This window comes from Mus caroli, unplaced genomic scaffold (genome assembly GCF_978045245.1).
Source record: "Mus caroli unplaced genomic scaffold, Mus_caroli_1 scaffold_5, whole genome shotgun sequence".
Lineage (NCBI taxonomy): Eukaryota > Metazoa > Chordata > Mammalia > Rodentia > Muridae > Mus > Mus caroli.
The window spans coordinates 36,018,783-36,041,316 of record NW_028227260.1 but is presented as its reverse complement, the minus strand read 5'-3'; the positions used below and the strand labels follow the sequence as shown (position 1 = coordinate 36,041,316).

At 38.2% G+C, this 22,534-nt stretch overlaps 1 protein-coding gene, 1 long non-coding RNA gene and 1 pseudogene across 2 annotated transcripts; 1 reads left to right on the top strand and 2 right to left on the bottom strand.

Moving 5' to 3' along the window:
- Positions 1-2,900: 2,900 nt before the first annotated feature.
- LOC147004579 (uncharacterized) lies at positions 2,901-4,514 on the bottom strand. Its single transcript, XR_015047081.1, has 3 exons — positions 4,432-4,514; positions 3,390-3,444; positions 2,901-2,979 (listed from the first exon to the last, which is right to left on the bottom strand). It is a non-coding gene; the product is annotated as an uncharacterized LOC147004579 (long non-coding RNA).
- Positions 4,515-10,093: 5,579 nt separating this feature from the next.
- Positions 10,094-10,207, top strand: LOC147004578 (small nucleolar RNA SNORA17; annotated as a pseudogene).
- A 3,720-nt stretch (positions 10,208-13,927) lies between these two features.
- Positions 13,928-17,332, bottom strand: LOC147004577 (melanoma antigen preferentially expressed in tumors-like). Its single transcript, XM_085837604.1, has 3 exons — positions 17,040-17,332; positions 15,213-15,797; positions 13,928-14,441 (listed from the first exon to the last, which is right to left on the bottom strand). The coding sequence occupies exons 1-3, from the start codon at positions 17,327-17,329 to the stop codon at positions 13,928-13,930; spliced, it is 1,389 nt and encodes a 462-aa protein (XP_085693730.1). The 5' UTR covers positions 17,330-17,332.
- Between the last annotated feature and the right edge of the window lie 5,202 nt (positions 17,333-22,534).

The window sequence follows — 22,534 nt, the reverse complement described above, 5'->3', positions numbered from 1 at the left end:
ACATGGTGAGGAAATACTGGCTCAAAGAAAGAATGAAACTTAGCAGTAAAAATTCGCTATCTCTGTGTCTGATGTTAAAGGGCTTATTAGATGGATGGATCTTTTATATCCCACAATTCCACATGTTGTTGACTACATCATCAGCTTTCCTTAAGGATGCAGCAAGCTTCCAAACCTTCTTTCTGCTCATACTTTCCTTCATAAAACCGCAGCCACATGGCTTAAGCTAACAACTACTGCTTGCTTGGGCTAAAATCTGCCCTCTCCATGACTTACATTGGCATAAGCTGTGACTTACTAACAGTTTCTGATAGTATGCCCTGGCTACAGAAGACAACAAAAGCCCTGCTGACTTGTCTTGCTGCCATAGCTTAATTGTTATCTGTCAACCAAACTCATATCTCAAATGAAAAGGGTAAAAATTGTAGGAACCAATATTCATAAGTTGTAGACTAAAATAAAATGGTGTTTTTAATAAGAATGGCCTCCTATAGAATCATAAATTTTAATACTTGGTCTACAATTAGTAGAACTATTTGGGAAAGATTAAGAGGTTTGCCCTTCTTGGCGTGTCATTGGCTTTGAGGATTCAAAACCCCATGCCAGACCCAGTCTCAGTTTCTGTCTCTTCTTTCCCCCTCTCTCTGCCTGCAAATTTCAGATGTGAGCTATCAGATAATCCTCCAGCTCCATGCCTGTCTTTCTGCCTACTGCTGCCACACTCCTTACCACGATGATCATAAACTAACCATTTGAAACTATAAGCAAGGCCCCAATTAAGTGATTTTCTTTTATACTGTCTTGATCATAGGGTCTCGTCATAACAATAGAAAAGAAACTAAGAAGTGGGTACCAGAGAATGCTATACTGCTGTGACAGGCCTGACCATGCTATTTATGGATAGAACTTGTACCTTGGTGTTTTCAATTAGGAAAGTGGTTAAACTCTTTATGTGAGGATCAATGGGAATCTTAGTAGAAACTTGAAAGAGAAAAATAGTCTCAGCTGGAGAGGTTTGAGAGGGTAACAATAGCAACAGGCCTAGAGACCACACTTAAGATGTTTTGGCAAAGAATGTGGCTGCTTTTTGCTCTTGTTCAAATAACCTGCCGGAGGCTAAATTGAGGAGTGTTAGACTAGTAGTGTTGACAGAGGAGATTTCAAGACAACCCAGTATTTTCTGTCATGTTATTAGTGATCTCTCTTATGCAGATGAACACAGCTCTTTTCATGGCGATAGCATGCTGTTTTGTTGCTATCCTTCTATGATATAATTTGAAAGCAGCTAATATTTACTCACTGGTTCTTGTGTGTAGAAGGTCTTTCCCTCTTAATTGTCTTCTTCAATTTCTTCACTGGAATACAAATTAGACTGTCCAAATTAGATCCTAGAACAATAGAAACAAAAATAGCATGTTAGTGCCAAAAAAGGAGATGTCCAAGTTGCTAGAAGAGAATAAATATCCCAGAAATAATACTATACATCCACAATCACCTGATTTGTGGGAAAAAGTGCCCAAATATACAATGACAGAAAAACAAAACCTTTTTAAACAAAAAGAGCTAATGAAACTAGCTATGTAAATGTGGAGAGATAAACTCATATCCCTGTCTCTAATTACAAAAATCAATTTAGAATGAATGAAAAGTCCTAATGTAAGATGCAACATCTTGAAACTTTTTAAAGAATAAGTACAAGGCAAACAGTTTTAAGGCACAGGCATAGTAAAGCTTCCCTAAGATACATTCTGGAAACAGCTCAGGAAACAATAGCAGGAACTGACAAATTAAATTGGATGAAATGAAAAATATTTGCAGAGCAATAGAAACAACAATGTGACAAGAAACAGGACGGGAATATTATTTTCTAGCTATAAACATTTTATAGAGAATTCATATACACTTTAAAGAACCTAAAACATTCAGTATCAAATATAGAAGCTGCCACACTGGTAAATAACAAATTAACTAAACTTGGCTCGAGAGAAGAAATATAAATAGTTAATAAATGTACTCATAAATGCTTAACTTCCTTAGCCCTAATAAAACTGATAATCAAAAGTACATTTGTGATGCTAAATAACAAAAAATGCTAGTGATGATGTGGGAGAAAGGAACTCTTATATAATGCTGGTGAAAATATGGAAATCCTTATTGAGGCTCCTGTAGAAAAGGAAATCTAGAAGTATTTTACTCTCCAGGCATAGCATCCTAAGAAATCTAAAAGAACACACCATAGAAATACCTGCACATTCACTTTTCTGATGTTGCTTTTTACAATAATCCAGGAGTGAATTCATCCTAGAACTCTATCAACTGTGAACAGATTCTAGAAGTAAGGTGTATGCATGCACTGGAGTTAAGACCAAGTGGGAAAGAGAAACAAAATGGTGGCATTTGTAGGAAAATACATAGGAGTAAGAACCAGCCTGGTGTGGTGGCTCACGCTTTTAATCCCAGCACTCGGGAGGCAGAGGCAGGCAGATTTCTGAGTTTGAGGCGAGCCTGGTCTACAAAGTGAGTTCCAGGACAGCCAGGGCTATACAGAGAAACCCTGTCTCAAAAAAAAAAAAAAAAAAAAAAAAAAGAACAACAACAATGAGAAAGAATCATCAGGTTACTCAAAAATCCTCCAGATTTATGAGATAAATATTACATACTTTCTCTAAGGAAAAACTTAGACTTAATATATATTCATACTTACACAAAAATATGCAATGAGAGCAACAAAGAGTCTGTTTGAAGTAAGGAGAATAAAGAAGGAGTGGGCACTGATAGAGAACAGGAGCAAAGGAGCAGAATATACATACTGGAAATGTAATACTATAACAACACATTGTATAATTTTTAAAAAGGATGAACCCACAGCAACTTGAAAAAAATTCTTACCAATCCTCTTCAAATGTTTCAGGCTTATATGGCAGAATGGGACTATGGAGAAATGACAACTAAATTCAGCCAAGTCTTGTGAATGGCGTTCTGAAATACAAAGGGAATCGATTAGAATAACATATATGCAGCACTAATTGGAGTCAGTGGAGTATCAAAAGAAAAAAAAAAGACATGCAGACAAAGTTTGGAAGAGGACATGCTAGAGAGGGAATGTGGGAGGAATTGGAGAGAAGAAATGTGGGGTGAATATGATCATATTTCATTGCCTGCATATATAAAATTCTCCATAGGGAAAATTTATAATAAAATAAAAAACACTGAAAAATTAAAATGAAATCTATAATAAGTTGTACTTCAATGCTAATCTCCTAGATTTGGTATTTGTAAAATGTCCATAGTAGAGATATCTGAGAGAACATATTTTAGAACCCTAAAATTATTTTTTAAAGCTTTAAAGATAAAAGTCAGGCATGGAAGAAAATACCTGCAACACTTACTCTCAGAATGCAGAGATAAAAGATCACAAAGTTGATGACCAGTCACAGCAGGGCACTGAAAAAAATCCAAAATGCCTTGGAAATGAAATCACACTTATCTCCAACAGGTAAATGAACAGATATTTGTACTAGACACAAACGTATTTTAAAATATAAATTAAATAAACTAAAAGGGAAATGAATAAATTATCTCCACTGCTCACTTTTCTACTATTTTAAAAAGCATGTCATATAAAACTAGTAAGACTAAGAGGCAAAGGAAGAAAAAAATTGTTTTTTGTTTTTGTTTCTTCCTTTGTCTTTGTGATAAGGCTTCACCATGTACCCATACTGACTCAATGGAAAAAAAATAGTGGATTTGTGAGTTTTTAATTTGTTTCTTGGTTAGTTTTTCCTCTTGGAGGAAAGAGTTTATTTTAATTTACAAGTTAATCAGGGCAGGAACACAAGGTCTTACCATAAACCCAGGCTGATGCAAAGCATTAAAAAAAAAAAAAAAAAAAAAAAAAAAAAAAAAAAAAAAAGGTGATCTGTATTTAAAAAAAAAATTTGTGTTCTGTAGGTTTTGGTTTTATTTATTTATTTGGCTGCGGCTTTTCTTTTTCTCCCCCTCCACCACCACCAGGCCCCCTAAGGCTTCACTGTGGAAATAGACTCAAGTAAAAGATGAAAAAAATAGTTTTTTTGTTTTTTTTGTTTGTTTTTGAAACAAGGCCTAACTCTCTACCCAGGCTGTGCCAAAACGCGAAATCCACTTGCTTCAGCCACCAGTACACCATCACACCTGGACTAAAATAAATCTTTGAAGAAGAGGTGAAACGATGTGTGGAATATTTTAAATAGAGAATGTGAAGAGATTGGTCACAAAATGAAGTGACGCACACCTCAGGAACCAATACCTCTACACAGTAACACAAAATTGACCTTCGAGCATCCAAGGCGGAACCCGTAAAAACCCGTAAGATTGATAAGTCCCAAAACCCCGTGTCTATGTCCTTCATCCCAAATAAGTTCAATTTAAAAAGAAATGTCTGTCATTTACCTCAGTGAGAGGGTCGGGAGAATCTTCTGACTTTTCCGGCACCTTTGTCGCACGGCAGCAGCTTATTTCTAGTCAAGAGATCCTCAAAAGCGGAGAGTGAGAAAGCACGCGCAAGCGCAAGGGCGCGGGTCCTCAAAAGCCCCTCTGAGGACCCCAAGGGTTCCTTTTCAAACTTAGCGCTCTGACTGGGGGATTCCTATTGGCTTAGCTTGGGTCAGCTGACCTCTCTCCACCTCAGCTCCGTGCGGTTCTCCAGGCTACGAGGCCCTGTCCTGACTGGCAAATCACGTTTAGGTACCTACGCATCTGCCTACATCTTTTTTCAAGAAAAGTTACGTGGAATATATGAGTATGACTTAAGCACTGCCTGACTTTCTCCCAAGCGAGATTTCAAACTCTGAGAACTAAGGTCACATCTAGTGGACAAAAGAGCAGAAGTTTTTAGCTGGTGGTGGCTCACGCCATTAATCCCAGCACTGGGGAGGCAGAGGCAGGAGGATTTCTGAGTTCGAGGCCAGTCTGGTCTACAGCGTGAGCTCCAGGACAGCCAGGGCTAAACAGAGAAACCCTGTCTCAAAAACAAAAATTAAAAAAAAAAAAAGAGAGAGAGAGAGAGAGAGAATGAGAATACGTTTTTGACTTAAAAACCAGGCCATTGAAGGAGAGATGGTTCAGAACACTAGTTCCTGGGAACTCAGTGCCTTCTTCGTTCCTGGGAACTCAGTGCCTTCTTCTGACCTCCATGAACACCAGGCAAAACACTCATATATGTAAAATAAATATGTCTAAAAAGTTTTAAAACACAGACAAAAAAGTTATCCTTATTTCTAAAATTTTGGCAAATGGTTTTTATTTACAGCATTTTTTCATGGCTGGAAACACAGTCATTTTATTTATCTTAAATTTGTTAATATAGTCAAACAAAACGGGGTGTTTTATTATACAGTGTTGATAGATTCAATTTGCTAATGTTTTATTGAGGAGTTTTACAACTACATACAAAAACACTTCCTTTTTCTTTTTTTTTTTTTCTGACAGTGTTGTCTGGGTTGGCAGAGACAGTCTTGGTGTCAAAATAAAATAGAAAGTGGATCATATTTTTATCCTTGAAAATGTTATGCAAAGTAGATTTATTTCATCTTTAAATTTTGTTGGAATTCACCCACGTTTATTACTATGAACCCAGAAATTATCACTATTGCTTTGAACAGCTTTTAAACTATTATTATCTTTAATTGCTTGAAATCTAATAAAAATTTCCATTCTTTCATGGTTATTGATTGTATCTTTCAAAGAATTGTCAGGTGTGTCTAGTTTTCACATGAAACCACTATTAATAACAAAACCACTGTTAAAATAACCAACATCTTATAAAGTACATTTGAGAACATATTTGACATTATTGATAGGAAATATATAAATATAACATACAACAAAATAAGGAGGCAATGAGTAGTTTAAAAGGGCCAAACTTGAACGGATATTTCTTCAAAGACAATGAAAAAGCATATCATGTGCTCAATATTTGTAACTATCAGGGAAATGCAAATGAAAATGACAAAGAACCCAAAGTCTTCACATTCATTGATGACTACTACCCTTTCCTAAGAGTGGGACTTTAAAATTACATATTCACCCTGGATCAACTTGTGTCATATAATAAAGAAATATATTTAGGAAATACATATACTCATATAACAAAATCTAATTTAAAAATGACTGTTGAAGTTTGAAGGCCGCAAAGAGAGGCATATGGAACAATTTGGAGGAAGGAAACGAAATGAGAAAATGATATAATTATAATTTCACAAATACAATAAATAATAAATAAACTTTACTTTCTTATATATCTAGTAATTTCATATGTACATCCTCAAAGGTATTGGAAGAAGAAACTTGAACAAGTATTTGCAAGGCAATAGGCATGTTAATATTATTCATAATAATACAAACATGGAACTAAGTCAATTTTCACTGTACATATGAGTGGATAAGCAAACAATGACATGTTCTATTAGGAGAATGCTGTTTGTCCTAAAATGGAGTGACAGCATAGTAAATACAAAATGAATAAAACTTGAAATTTTGTGCTAGAGAAATAATATGACACAAAAATACAAATGCACTATCCCATTCATAGGATATAGTTAAAATAGTAAATTAATTGATATAGAATCATAGTCACTAGAATTTTAGCAGACAGGAGAATGTGAAATTGATGGTCAATGGCAAAGCAATACTTGGAAATGAAAAAAAAAAGCTGTGAAGGTTGATTTTTACTCACTTTTCATAATAATATAAATTCTTTTAGTGCCACTGAACTGTAAATTAAAAATGGATGACATTATAAATTTTATGTAATGATATCTTTACTATGCTAGAAAAAGGTGTAGTACTCTCCAACTCAGGTCTCAGTACAAAATTTTCGCTGAAGAAATGATATATCACTTGAGGAAAGGAGGGAACTAGAATGATGGGAGGAAAAAAAGGACAGAAGCACCCCAATTGTAGGTAAGGCTTTGCATTCATTTTTATTTTAATTCAGCTGTGGGGGCCCACACTTACCCCTACACAGCATTTCTTGGATACAGCCAAGGCTCTTCTGTCCTCCTTTGGAAGGCTACCTAGACTGATAGGGTACAGTCATTTTGATTTTTGAATGGAGCTTTAAGGGATCTATGGTTCCCTTTGTCATAACATTCCTTCTTCCTCATTCTAGCAAGAAAGTGAGCAGAAAAATAATTAAGCACTCATTGTACTATGTATCCTTCTAGCCCTGTCACTAAACAATTATGTTTATAATGACAGATAAGACCTCAAGGGACACTTAATTAGCCATCATTTACCACTTGAGTGAGAACATTCTCTGATGAATTCCTGGGGAGCCACCACACATCTCCTAACCTATGTTAATAGTGTCATGCTGCCCTGTTTCAGAACAGGGTCCTGATCAACATCTCATCTCCAACATAAAAAGCTATCCAGAACAGAAATAGAGGGCAGAATTTGAAAGAGAGTACAATGAGAGTACATGGAAGAGATGGCAAGATAAAAAAAAAAAACTATATTTCAATTTCAGAATATCAAAATATATTTTCAAATCCCATCATAAACTATACCGTGTACATTGCTTTATTCTACCTTTAAAGTTTGTCTGCTGTGGTATCATAGATTCTGACAGAATATACACAAAGGACTATCAGGTGTTTCTGAGACTGTTGACTGTGGAAAAAACTATCTTGAAAATAGATTTATGAGAAAATATGTGGAGGAATTTTAGGTTTATGGTGAAAAGATTCCCACCTCCAGATCCTCTTGACTTAGCCTACAGAGAGGAAGATGATAGGTATCTCAACCATCCCCACCCGAAAAGTTTTCTCTGTCAAGTGTTCCTGCTGGGAGTCACATGGACATGTTTTTCCTACAAGCAGGATCAGTTGCTGCACCTTCATGCCTCTCCCATTTGTAAACTCTCTTTTATTGGATGCTTACTAGTATGATGATGTTGGGTGGCATTTCCCCTAATTTCCTACTAGGCTTCATTTTAAGTAATCTCTCTCTCTCTCTCTCTCTCTCTCTCTCTCTCTCTCTCTCTCTCTCTCTCTCTCTGTGTGTGTGTGTGTGTGTGTGTGTGTGTGTGTGTGTGTGTGTGTGTAAAGAGGTAGAAAGAATAGAAGAACCAGAGGAGATGAGGACACATGAAATCAAAGCCTTCAAAAATCGATAATATCAATATCAATGCACATATGAACTTACGGAGACTGGGACAATATAGAAAGATTCTGCACAGTCTGGACCAGGTCCCCTGTGTATATATTATGACTTTCAGTTTAGTGTTTTTTAAAGGATTCCTGAGTGTGTGACCAAGTGGTTCACTGGTTCTTATGCCTTTTCTCAAGCGATTTTCTTTCTGTTTACTTGCTTTATCCAATTCCAATATGTTAGGATTTCTTTTATCTTATTTTATCATCCTTTAGAAGCCTGTTTGGCTTGTAAAGGGAGACAGAAAGGGATCTGGATGGGAGGGAAGGTAGGGAAGAATATGTAAGGAGGTGAAGGAGGGAAAAACAGAATATACTATTTGAAATAAGAAATTTATTTTCAAGGAAAGAGAAAACAATTCAAAAGAATTTGTGTGTGTGTGTGTAAAATAAAATTAGAACACGTCATTCTCTAGCCTCCATACAGCCACTACAGTGGTGAACTCACTGAAACTATAGCTGACTGCACACAGTCCAGCCATCAGTCAGCCATTAGTCAGTCCAGAGCAGAGGATGAGTTCATGGAGCCTCCGCTCTATTTCTGTTTTTTTTTTTTTTTTTTTTTTTATTTTTGGTTTTTTCGAGACAGGGTTTATCTCTATAGTCCTGGCTGTCCTGGAACTCACTTTGTAGACCCGGCAGGCCTCGAACTCAGAAATCTGCCTGCCTCTGCCTCCCGAGTGCTGGGATTAAAGGCGTGCGCCACCATGCCTGGCTTCCGCTCTATTTCTGAAGTGTAGGTGATTTGGGCAAAGGAGAATTATTGTCTTCAGTTGTTTACCCACTGCTGAACCCACAAGACTCCTCTGCAAACCTTTAAAGCCATGACCCTCAGATGATTCAGACTGATTTCAAGAGTTCACAGAATGAAATAGTCATGGATATGAAAATGAGATCAGGGCAAGGAAGGGAGGAGAGAGGAGCTGGGGAGAAAGTGGTTACTATGATTGCTTACATGTGTGGTACTGCTAAAAGCTTAATTCATGAAAGATTTTAAGGGTAAATAGCCATAAATGAAGACAGTCCATGTCAATCTCAGGTCTTAAGTACACACACACACACACACACACACACACACACACACAGGTCTCAAGTACACACACACACACAAATACATACACACACACAGGGTCCAAGTACACACACACACACACAAACACACACACAGGTCTCAAGTACACACACACACACACACACACACACACACACACTCACATATACATGTATGAATATGTCCACATAATAAAAAACCACTAAGGTAAGTTACTTCATTGAAGCATCCATGTTTTAGTTATGCTTTACTCATTCCCAAGTTCTTATTTTTAATAAACTCCAACTCTGGCTAAAAAACAATTAAAAAATAATCTCGTGGAGAGGGCTGGAGAAATGTCACAGTGAATTAAGTACTTGTAGCATAAGTATGAAGATCTGAGTTGGCATCCCCTGCTTTCATGTAAAAACCTAGCTTGGCAGTGAATGCCTGAAATAGCAGAACTTGAAGGCAGAGATAAAATGATCAGGGGGTCCTATGGTCCAAGGAGTCTAGCTAAGTGGTCTGTTCTAGACTCAGCAAGCAACTCTGTCTCATGCAATAGAGAGGAGAATGACTGAGAAATAGACCTTGAGGTGATCTCTTCCATGACGCAAGTGTGTGTATGTGTGTATCATCCATCCATCCATCCATCCATCCATCCATCCATCCATCCATCCATCCAATCCATCCATCCATCCATACATACATGCATGCATGCATTCAATAAACAAGCAAACCCTGCAGAATCAAGCCTTGTGGGGAAAATGTACTAGAATCAACATCACTCTGTGTTTCTTTGAGATAGAAGACCTTGGATGTAGATTAGCACTTAATTCTGAGGTGGGATATTCTTACTAATTCCTTTCTACTTGCCCCTAGAAGCACTGCATGTGTGGCTGCTCTGTCACATATGTCAGAGACCGCAGAAGAGAGGTTCAGTTTTCTCACTTATGAATATCTGAATGATTAGTAGCCTAACAATGCCTGAAAAAAGTGAGCTTGAGCTGACCACCAGTCTGGCACCATGCAGGCCCTGTCGGTTTTCCAGTATTGGGAGCAAACCTGAGACTAGAAGAGCCTCCCCTGAATCTGAGGGTCCTGAGTAGGAGTGAGGCTGAGACAGATGACCCTTGCCTTGGGGCACTCTGGTGGGCCAGTAGAGGAGCAAGCAGATCACCACCAGTTCTGCACAACCCAGGCCTGCGGATGGGTAGACCAGGTCCCAAATGACCCCTGTCTGATGCCACAATTCAGGAGCAAGATATAGCACTCCTGGCCACTCCCTAGACAACACCAGACACTAGGACCTCGGGTGCTTCTCAGAGGATCAAGTAAGTGGTGGAGAAATGGAAGAGAAATAGAAGGATGTGGGCATAATGAAGAGAGGCAGAAATGGAGACATGAAAATGGTGAGGAATGGTTTGATATGAGTGCCCGTAATTCCACCTGGGACCATGGTGGGGTGCTGGGCCACTGCTTCCACTGAGAACCACACCTCAGTCTGTACCCTGAAGCAGTAGGGGTCTGTTACCACCAAAGTCCAGATGGATGTCCCTGATCTGTGCTGTCACCGGGGGAAATACTGATGTCTGAGGCATTTGCAGAACAGGCCCAAGCCCTCACCTGGGCATTCTAGAAGAGCTGACCCTGGTTGTAGAAGAGCAGAAGAACTAACCCCTAGCCAGCTACAGTACTCGAATGGCTGTGCACATTGCTGAAGTTGTAGGTGAGACAGGCCTCAAGGATAGACAGGAGTGAAAGTAGGCCCTACCAATTGTCTCCCATGCAGTGGCATGGATGAAGGAGAGATACACTCCTTCCTCCTTACCCTGTCCCTCAGCAGCTGCATCATTCAGTAGAGCCGGCCCTGCACCTCAACTGTGCAGCACAGTAGAGCTGGCCCTTGATGTGAGGATTGTGGGTGAGCTGGCCCCCAGGGTATGAGTGTGGGAGAGTCAGCCCTCCTCCTGTTCCTAGTTCCTTGGCACCTATGGCCCCGAGGTCATGAGTGGTAGAACTGGCCTTAGCCCTCACTGGCTGCAACACTCCAGCTGGCTGCAACAGCCAGCTCAGATACCTCTCAAGCCCAGATCCAGGGCTTTGAGGTGGCCTACCTCAACAACTACTACATCACTGAACTTCTGAAGTGTACAAAGTAGCTAGTCCTACAGATCCAAAACTAGAAGATCTCCATGACACAAGGCTACAACAGAATATCCAAGAGTCCCAATGAGGTCCCATATCAACAGAGTAGCAGAAATCAGAGGACTCATATGAGACCAACAAGTCATTGCAATTAATATTTGCAAGCAAAGTTGCATGGACAAAAGTGTATACTGTGGGACACATTGATACACTCTGGCTTCCAAACGGAGATTTTTTTTAATATGTTGGAGAGAGGTTGCAAGTCTGGAATGTGGGTCTGTGGGGAAGGGGAGATGAGGGGGATTGCATTGCATGATGTGAAATTCACAAAGAACCAAGAAAAGGTTTCAGAAATGTTTTAATCATCCCTGAGGATAGATAATCTTCAAATTAAATGAAAGCAAGGAATTGAGAATAACATATGTTATGCCCAGAAAATGTATAGAATCACATTGGAAAGAAGAAAACCTAAAAAAAATATTAAATGAATCCCATGGACTTAAATGTTAGTAACATTTTACTTAATCAAAGATGACAATATAATGTGATGTTAAGAAGACAACATTATAAAACATTTGCTTGTTACATTGATATTTGAATAAATTTTAAAATTCTACATTTTAATATATAAGCAATATGAAAGAGATGAATGTAATTAATTCTCCATTCTTGTTTTGAGTCTTTCAAAAGCTTTGTTAACAAATCATATGCCAGAATTTTGTATGTGGCTTTTGTTTAAATTTCTTCTTGAACTTGATAATCTTTTAACACATAAATGTAATCAACACAAATGTTAATTTTCCAGATAAATTTTAGTGCTCTGTATCTCTAAAATATAGTTCAGTATCATCTTGACATGTGAGAACTGTTAACAAAATTCTGTAGCTTTTAACCACAGATTTATTTACTTGATCTGAAATCCAGTATAATTTCAAACTTAAAGCAATATAGACACACTATTGCTTCTGTTTTTCTTATTAGATTTTTAAATTCAGAAAGGTTTATTCATAAAAACACTGCATAAATGATTTTTTTCAATAAACTTTTATGTCATTTAAATGCAGTGATGTTGACAGATCAGGATTGACAGGAACAAACTAAATTTTATACACTTTTTCTAAGTTTTAGCAATGTAGTGTATTAACTTTTCAATACATTAACAAAAATAGCATACTAATTAATAGGTTTATATGGTTTTTTCACACTACATCTTGAGCAAACTACACTTTTCTATTTATGGTAATCGTATTTCAACTATAAACAGCTCCATGCATAATGCATTTGCTACACAATATTATGGCAAATGTGTAAAGTTCAGTAGAAAAAAATCAGAATATCAAACTGAGTCAGGTATACCACGAAGGAACTAGTGGTAAAAGAAAAAATATCTAAAGAAATAATAGTCAGACTTGTGGCTGGACTCCTAACTGTCTTTCCAAGTTCATATTGGTCTCAAGCTGATGGTTCCATGGCAGGCAGTTGAAATCTTTGAGCAGGCTAGTTCAAGGATGCAAGTCTATGTAATCACACTCCTGATGGCTGTGTGGGGACTCAGAGCTCTCTCTCTCCTCTCTGGCCTCATGAATTGAAAGGAACTCCCTCTGTCAAAACTCCTAATCATATGCTGTCTCGCCAAAGTTCCAAAGGAGTGGAGTCAAACAACCTTAGTGAGACATCTAAAACAAAGAAACAAAGTTCTCTTCCCTTCCAGTCTGTTATACCAGGCATTTTGCACCAGGCCAGATGGTAGACATCAAACAGATGTGAGAGCATGCCTCCAAGATGGTAATATTGAATCCCTGAATCCTGCTGACGAGATCCAACATCATAAAGTCCGTTTTGCATTGAAGAGAATATGTATTAAGAGCAGGGAAGATGAAGCTTGGGGTCTAAGTGTGTAAAACATCTTCCAAGTGGCTTTAACAACCGAAAAACCAGAGAAATATTCAGTCTATGAGTGATTTGAGGCAGAAACTTGTCTTTTCATTCTTGCTGTCTACAATAATATCCCAAAATAATCCTCACTCAATCAATATGAAATAAAAATTGAACCACTTAATGGTAGTAGTTACAGATATTTTTTTGTCACTGTTAAATCCAGGTGGTTTCCTTTAAACAACTGAAGACAGCTGAAAGATAGAAGCTTAAAACAACTTATGCAATAAAAAGTGTTGGTTTCAATAGCCACCTGTCTCCAAAATCACATCCAGGTAAAGTTCTATTGTCACAACTGGCACTAAGTACGCACACAGGTTAATCTCAGTGAGGACAGGGTGTTGTTAGTATTTTATAACAAAACTTTCCCATATCCTCTACTTAAAATTTTAGTTGGTAAGATGAAATGCTATCCACAGCAATAGCTGAGAGACACATAGGTACTCTCAAAGTTCTCTATCTTCTTGTAAATTATTCTCTATAGAAATCTGTTACATACCTATACTTCTTAACTGTATTTTCCTACAACATAAGAACCTTTTATATTCTGACTATGGGATTAAGAAAAAAGTTAACACTTAAAGGAAACATATCAGGTTGAAATTGTGTTCGACTGCATAATTTAATCAGAGTAAGTGATCCAATTCATATCACTCCTTTCTGCCTCCTGTAGCATTAATCTCAATTGTGTCTGCACATCTTCAACCTTCTGTCTATCTAAACTGCCTTGAAAATACCTCCTCCCATAGCAATGGACAGGGATGGGATAAATCACATATTTAAGCTCCTTCAATGGTGTTAATAGCTCCAGAATTCTCATGAGCATTCCCATGGTAATTGGATTTGAAGAAAAGCGAAACACTCGAAGTTGAGAACAGCTGGTCAGGGCTGGGATAAGAACAGAGATTGTAGAATCTGTTAAAAAGCAATGATTAATTTCCAGATGCTGCAAGGTGGTAGAAACATTCTGCAGGAGATAATAGAATGGCTCACAATCTTCCCAATATATTGGATTGTTGCTGATATTCAGCAACTTTAAATGATTGGCTTGAGGGCACTCAGAGAGGAACTTGAAGTCACTGTAAGAAAGTCCACAGAATGGCAGATACAAGAATTCCAAAGCAGCAGATAGTACTCTGTAGGGAGGAAACACAAAAGTTCTTCTGAAAAATGAGGACCAGGGGAGGAGAACAATATTCATGAACCTAGAACAAACTGTTTTAAGCTTATAGTGTATTAGCACGTAATGATGTGATCTTTCACACACTTAATAGACTTGTGAGTCTGTAAAAGACAATTTAACACTCTCACTTGTAATATTTTAACCTTTACAAGGTGTAAAATATGTTGTTATAGGGTCCTGTGAAGACTTAGTGAAAACATTATCTACTTTGTAATTACAGCACGATAAATTGTGGAACTAGTTCGCCTGCTTGGAACAGATAGGACAGAAGGAGCAACCAACTGGAAGCTCCCTTTCGCCAGACCATAAATGGCAGCCTCCACCTTCACAGCCTGAACCTTGGAGATAGCAGATTAAGAAAATCATCTGACATCAGCCTATGGGTACATGGCTATAGTACATGCACCAGTGCCACAACATAAAGTCTTGCTTTCAGTTCCTCCTCTCTTGACTGCTAGAGAACGACTGCATGCATATTTTCTCCTTTATATTTCTGGACTGAGCACAGTTCCTGGCCATGCTTAGGTGGCTAAGGTTTTTGAAAGCCTGTTTTTCTCTTCAAGTATAGAAAGATGGCCTTTCCTGGTTGTTTTTAAACTCCCAGCATTACCCATGCTGAGGTAGGAGACATGGTTATGGAAAGCTTAAGAGTATCTAAGAATTCTTTCTCTTATCATAAAAACTGGATGTTAATTGAAACCCAGTATCTATCCCAAGCCCTTACCTCAGGACATTTTCAAGATGATCTGTGAGGCAGAATGAAGACAAGCTGAGCTCCTTCAGGTGATCCATACGACTCAATTGGGTGATAAAATTTCTAAACGTTCTCCCATTCAAAGATCTACAAGCGATTTCAGACAGGCTAAGTTTGTCCAGTTGTACTACACGAGATAATAGGTTGGTGACTTCAGTAAGAGGAGATCCATCAATTGCCAGGTGATGAACACATTTCAGATCCAGATGGCTTAATGCATGTCTGCATTCACACAAATTATTAATTTGCAAATCTCTGCAGCACAGATGCAGAGAGCCTAGGCTCTGCTCTACTTTATTCAGAAGCAAAGCAAAAAACTCCCTTTCCCTCAAAGTACCATCAAGGGAAATGTCCACTATTAACTCCATAGGCAACTTAGAGGGCTGAGCCTCAGACTTGGAACTTGAAAGACCCTCCTGGCCTTCAATTTTGAAGATAGAGTGCTCAGAGTGAGCACAAGAATGAAAGCAAATTGTCGATTTAGTAGTGATCTCAGGACATACGGTCTTGCAGCCAGCATCCTGCCTTAAATCTAGGATCCTCAGCTTAGGGCTCCTGTAGGTTAAAAAGAAAAAAGAACAAAACAAAACAAAGCAAAAACAAAACAGACAAAAAACAGAGGATCTGAGGGGTGGCAAACATCAATATAACCAAGCAGGAACAATAGTAGTATAATGTCGTGACAAAATAATATTTTCCTCTATCATTTCATATACTACATACCAGCACAACATTCCTATGCAAATACTTTATCCTTTCCTATTTTCTATAGCATCTAATGCTCACAAATCTTGCTCACCTGTTTCTTTGCAATGTCTCCATTTTGTACAGCTATCAATAGTAGCCTCGCTCACCTCTATTACACAATTAAAACCCTCCGTAAGACATCAGAGTTTCTAAGGTAATCTCAACTGACAGACCAGCCACCTCACATGCATTTTCAGCAGTTGCTATTACTAACTGTGGACGATAGAACAGCATAACTAACTGCTGTGCTCTTGTAACAGGCTCCTTTATAAGGTTTTGCTATCTTACCATGTGTGAAATACACACATTCTTACTGAAGTGCTGAGTTCTTGGAAGAAACATCTGAAGACCCCTTTGTGTACTTAATGTTCTCATGTGGAGACAGAAAAGGGCCAAACCTTTAAATTGCTCTCAGGGTCTCAGAAATCCCATCCATGGAGGCAGCAGTGAGCAGAACAAAACTGACCTTGGGATTTCCTAAACTTCATGGATTACTGTGGGTTCACAAAAATCAAATCACTGTATTCTTGGTCTACACTTCAGTTTTTATTTGTATTTCTCTTCCATGTGCATTGGAGTTTATCCTGTATGTGGGTATCAGATCCTGTAGAACTGAAGTTACAGTTTTGAGCTGCATTATGGGTCCTGGAAATTGGACTTCTCTGTAATAAGAGCTATTGCTCTTAAGTGCTAAACTATCTCTGTAGCTCTTCGTCTACACTTTTTACATAGACTTACTGCCAATAACTCCTTCCCATGAAAAGTAAAGAACACTGTTTTTTCCATTTTTCTTCGCAAATCCTCAGCAATCTTAACATTCATATCTTTGTTTAATGCAAATAATAGCATACTTCAAACCCACCAATAGTTCCCTCAATCACTTACATGCCATATTCAACACTATAAGACAGTTGTGTTAAGGTGACCTCACGTGCTGGACTAACCGTCCTGTAAACTTTTTCACTATTTGCATATACTACATCTGAGAGGATAGCAGATAGAGGCATATTCTTCTGTGTCTTACTATCTCTCTATTATACCAGGTCTTACCTAGTAGCTGAGTTCAGGGCAGGGAGGAATTGAAGACTCTCAACCAAGGCTTCCAGGAGTTCACACTGGGGTTCCTGCACACTTAGTGCCCCAATGTGGAGACAGGCAAAGGGCCAAGCCTTCACAATTGCTGTCAGTATATTCTTGTGTCTACCCGTGAAGGCAGCAGTGAACAAAGGGACAAAAAGCTCCCCTGGGATCTCCTCCAGGGCTTGGATTGCTGCATGCTCATTACTCATTAAACTCTGTGTAGCAAGATCCAATAGTGTGGGTGGGTCCTTGGTGTCCATCTTAAGGAACCTACATTTTCAGTGAGAAACATTTAGAAAACATGACAAATATCCACAGTATTTTATTTGCAACCATTGTTAGCAACATAACTATCGGTACAATATATAGGCAATAAAACATCTACTTCTAGAGACATCTCCTTGTAGGGCATAGAAATTGGTTTGTGAGTATATTAAGGTCTATTTGTCCATGAATATACATACAACCCTTTTTCATATGTATGTATACATAAATATGTGTGTGTGTAATAAAATGCCAATAGAAATGATCACTAGGTTATCAGAAGACAATTTTGTTCACTTTGTTACCTGACTTCTGATAGTTTATCTCAAAAGTACACAAGCCATCACAAAAATCGTTGATGGGCAAATCCAGACAAAAGTGATACCATCATTACCTTGAAAATAGAAAATACTAAAACATTAAGTTACCTGTGGTTCTGAGAAAGCAAAATGAAACACATAATCAAAATATTCACCACTCTTCCCTTTAATACCAAAACAATGAACTTACTGTAAAGAGTTGTCCAGAGACCTCCACAGAGCTCTTTGACATACACCCAACTTGTGCTGAAACACATACCATGCAAACACACAAACTGTAGTTTAAAAATAAATCAGTATCATAGGAACATATAAAACTGAAATGTCACGTTAAGAAAAGACCTTAAGTTTTCATTAACTTCTTCTCTCACACAGACTGTCTCCTGCTGGGTAGGATAAGAACACACTAAGATGAAACCCCCAACACTAAACTCAGTGCCCCCTCCTTCCAAACTCAACTCTTAAAAACACATGCATGATCTTCATCCCCGAGCATGGAGAGCCTCTGGGGAGAGGGAGAACCTGCCACCCCTACAGGTATAAAAACTATGAATACATTGCAGAGATTCATGGGACACATACACACACATCAGACAAACACACACACACACACACACACACACACACACAGAGAGAGAGAGAGAGAGAGAGAGAGAGAGAGCGCATAATGAAAGCCCCTAAAAGGAACTGTGTTAAACAACTGATCTATGAGTGGTCAGGGATCAGCACGAATGCAAAAGTTAATAAAGATGAGATAAACCACTGTAAATCTTCAGTTGGAACACTCCAACCTAGAAATAAGCATCTCTATATGATAGACCCTTTAGAAAATATTTTGCCCATTGTATTTTATTCTTTTCTTTCTGCTATCCATTTATATCGTCTAAAATGTACATTTTTTTCAAATTTATTTATTTTTAATTTGTTTTCTACACCCCATATTACATTCCCTGCCCCTCATCCACCCTCTGACTGCCCTACATCACATACATCCACCCCACTCCACCACTTCTCCACGTGGATGCCCCTACCCCTACCCCACCTGACCTCTAAATTCCCTGGGGCCTCCAGGCTCTTGAGGGTTAGGTGCATCATCTCTGAATGGACACAAAACCAGAAGTCCTCTACTCTATGAGTGTTGGGGGCCTCATATTATCTGTGTGTTTGGTGGTCCAGTGCTTGGGAGATCTCAGGGTTCCAGATAAATTGAGTCTGAGTGTCCTCCTGCAGGGTCGCCCTTCTACTCAGCTTCTTTCAGTCTTCTCTAATTCAACAACAGGGTTAGGCCACTTCTGTCTATTGTTTGGGTGCAAATAACTGCATCTGACTCTTTCAGCTGCTTGTTGGGTCTTCTTAATGGCAGTCATGATAGGCCCCTTTTTGTTAGCACTCCATAGCCGCAGTAAGAGTGTCTGGCATTTTAAACCTTCTAGTTTTTATTTCTGTCTTTACATTTACCTAGTTTTGTTCACACATATCTTCTGATTCATGCAGTCTTTCCCTCTTTCCCCTCCTCTTTCTAACATGCTTCCATTTTCCTTCTACACTTTCCTTTCCCTAATTCAGCATTGCTTCTTCTTAGGTTCCTCCACCCACCTAATTAACTTCATTCATTTACTATTTCCACTTTGACCCACATTCAGTTTTAACTTTATGGCTCACCGCACACTAGTTTTTTACTTTCTGCTATATTCTCATTTGAGCTGTGGTAGTTAGATTTAATCAACTTCCTGTCTATTACAGTCATGGTCTGTATTGGTGTTACAGCTATTATAGTGGTTATTTCTGTCCTCTGGACAGTAATGAAGTTTTAGCCTGTAAGAGGAAGCTGTTCAGTAACATTTCCAAATAAAACTAGAAGAAATACCAATAGCAAGTGACGTAGAAATGAGAGCACAGAAGCACAATTACTATGAAATCCTGGAAATGATCATAACCCCTAAAATGTAACTGCTGAAACTTGAGACAATGAAGTGACTGGAAAGCTGCACTGAGAATTCAAACTCTGTACAAAATAAGATTCAGTTGTTTCAAAGAAGGTACAAAGTAGCAGGTGAAGGAATGTAGCTAAAGAAATAGAGATGCAAACTAGAAACATAAATGAGAACATCAGCAAGAAACTGAATTTGAAAACAAAGAATAAAAATATTAGAACTAAAAAAATCAAAGAAAAAGCCGTTGGAAAAGTTCACCAGCAAACTGCACCACTTAATCTAATGAATATTGGGGCTGGAATAAAGATCCAAGGAAACTCTCCATTTAAACATTACTGTCATACAAAGAAATAAATAATAATGTGAAACTCTGAGAAAACTTAGCTCAGGTTAGGACTTGCTCACAGCCTTCAGCAAAATTATTATGATCAAACTAGTTTCCTATCAGTGCCAAGAGGAGCTTCAGGATACAGAAATCAATAGAGGTAATACAGTCCTTAGACATATTTAGAGGAGAGATTGAAGGATTATATGAAAAATGAAACAGTGGAAAAAACTACGCTTGCTTTAAAAGGTCACATTCCCCAAAATGGAAGGATACACAGAAAAGGGCTTGAGAAAAGCTAGCGTTCTGCTTGTGACAGCAGTCCTGAAGTGTCTCAGAGCACACCTCAACATAAAATGGTTCTACATAACAAACTTGTAAAGCACATTATACTGAACTGTGAAAGCAGAAACCATTTTATCTAAAGTCAATGGATAAGAGACTAGGATCAGCTCTCTAAACCCCTGTATTCTGCTTGAAGGTTTTGCCTACAGCAGTAATGCAAAATGAGGAAGTAAATGGGCTATAAACATAAAGGAGAAGGTTAAATAATCTCTCTATGGGTAAATGATAAGCTCCTACAGTTAAGAAGAGTACCAACAGTTGAACACAAGCACTAAGATGTGCTTTAACACTTTCACCAAGAAAAGCAGTATGCACAGCAACATAAAAGTCTGTCCAGTTCATATTCACCAGAAACTTTGGTACTAGAAATTAAGCAGGAATGCAATCCCATGCAGTGTTTTCAAAAACTTAAAACACTTATAAAGAATCCAAACTAAGGGAGCTAAGTACTTGAACAGTGTAAACTTTAAAACACTGAAGAAACTCAAAAAAGACATTGGCACAGTGAAAGGCTTCCCACTACATAGAACAGCAAAACGACCATGTTACTGAAAGTTACCTACAGAAGCAATGCAATGCCTTGCAAAATCCCAATTATATTTAGCTCAAAGGAACACAACGGCTCAAAATAAGGAGACAAGAACAAAAGACTGTAGGGAGCCAAGTCATCCCCCTGCAAAGGCAATGCTGGAGCAACCACAGCACCTGCTCTCAGGCTGCAGAGCCATAGAAACAAAAATGAATGTTATTACAAGAGACAGAGCTATGTGGACCCCCGTCAATAGAATAGATGACTCAGAAATAAAACTATACAGCCACGGCCACTTATGTTTTTTTTTTAAGTATGCCAAAAATTTATATTGAAGAAAACTGTTTCAACAAACAGAGCTGGTTAAAGTGGATAAAGAAGCCGAGAGACCCTAATGCAGGATGAGATGTACTGAAACCTCTGTAACACTACATGAGGGAAAAGTTTAAGAAATCAGCATATTAAAGCCTTTCTAAACGGGGACCCTTGGTGTCTAATCAGCTCAGAAAATAGCATGAACTGACAAATGGGAAAAAACAAAACAAAACAAAGCAATAAGAAAATAAATAAATAAATAAATAAATAAATAAATAAATAAATAAATAAATACTTTACAAAGTTACTCCATATCTACACAGTTCAGTCCTTACTGTTCTAAAGGACCAAGTCATAAAATCCATCCTACCACGTTAATGTAGGTTGAGGTAGAACTTCAATACCTCGTGCCACAGTCGTTGAAGTGTCACCAAGTCCTTCTCAGGAATATAAATTCGTGAAGAGTAGGTTAAAGGCTATATGGAGAACCTTAAACGGGCAGTAGGAAAGGATTAGTCCCATGAGTGAAGTTCAGAGAAACCGTTTCCTCAAAACAAATGAGAGCAGATTCAGAACCATTGAGCGATCCATTCGGATCACAGATTAATCTTTCTACCCTGGCCATTCAGCCCGCAAACACGTTTAACTTATTTAAAGAGACTATTGTAGTTTACCCAAGCAGTTAAGTCCTCTGACTTCCCATGTCCTCCACTTTGGCAGCCCCTCGTTATCCGCGAGGCTTTCCCCATAGCAGGGGCACCATTGTCTTAATGGCGACTGCTCCTGTAACTGCCACGGCTCTAATTTAAAGCAGCAAGTGGAGAATTCTCATTGGCTACTCAGCGTCAGCTGACTCGTCTCTAGATCCTTCCGCTAAGCCTCACCATGAACCGCATTGCCAGGACATTCAGAGTATGTGTCCCTCCACCTGCCAAGATAGTCTTAGATTTAAAACCAACCAACCAACCAACCAAAAACAGTTTCCCCTCAAACTTAAATAAATCTATGAGTGAGGCATAACCACCACCTAGCCACGGATTATTCCAGGAGTCAAGTTCAGATAACGCACCATCAGAATTAGTGGCCACAGTAAGTTTTCTTTTTAACTCATGGATCACTTATTGGAAAAACAGGATTCTACCTTAGCACACTATTTTCTCTTGTCAAAAAGCTTGCCAAGGTGCCTGCAGTCACACAATTTGGGATGCTGGAGAGATGATCTCTTCTTATTTGAAATAAAACTAAGCAGCAAAGAGACAAAATATTTACAAAGGGAAAACCACGAAGAATGACAACAGACAGTAGAAATAAACAAGGATTAAAATACATGTTTTGATCTCTGTACAGAGAAACCATTATAATATATTTTTATTTTTTAAGATATTTTCTTTATTTACATTTCAAATGTTATCCTCTTTCCTAGTTTCTCCTCT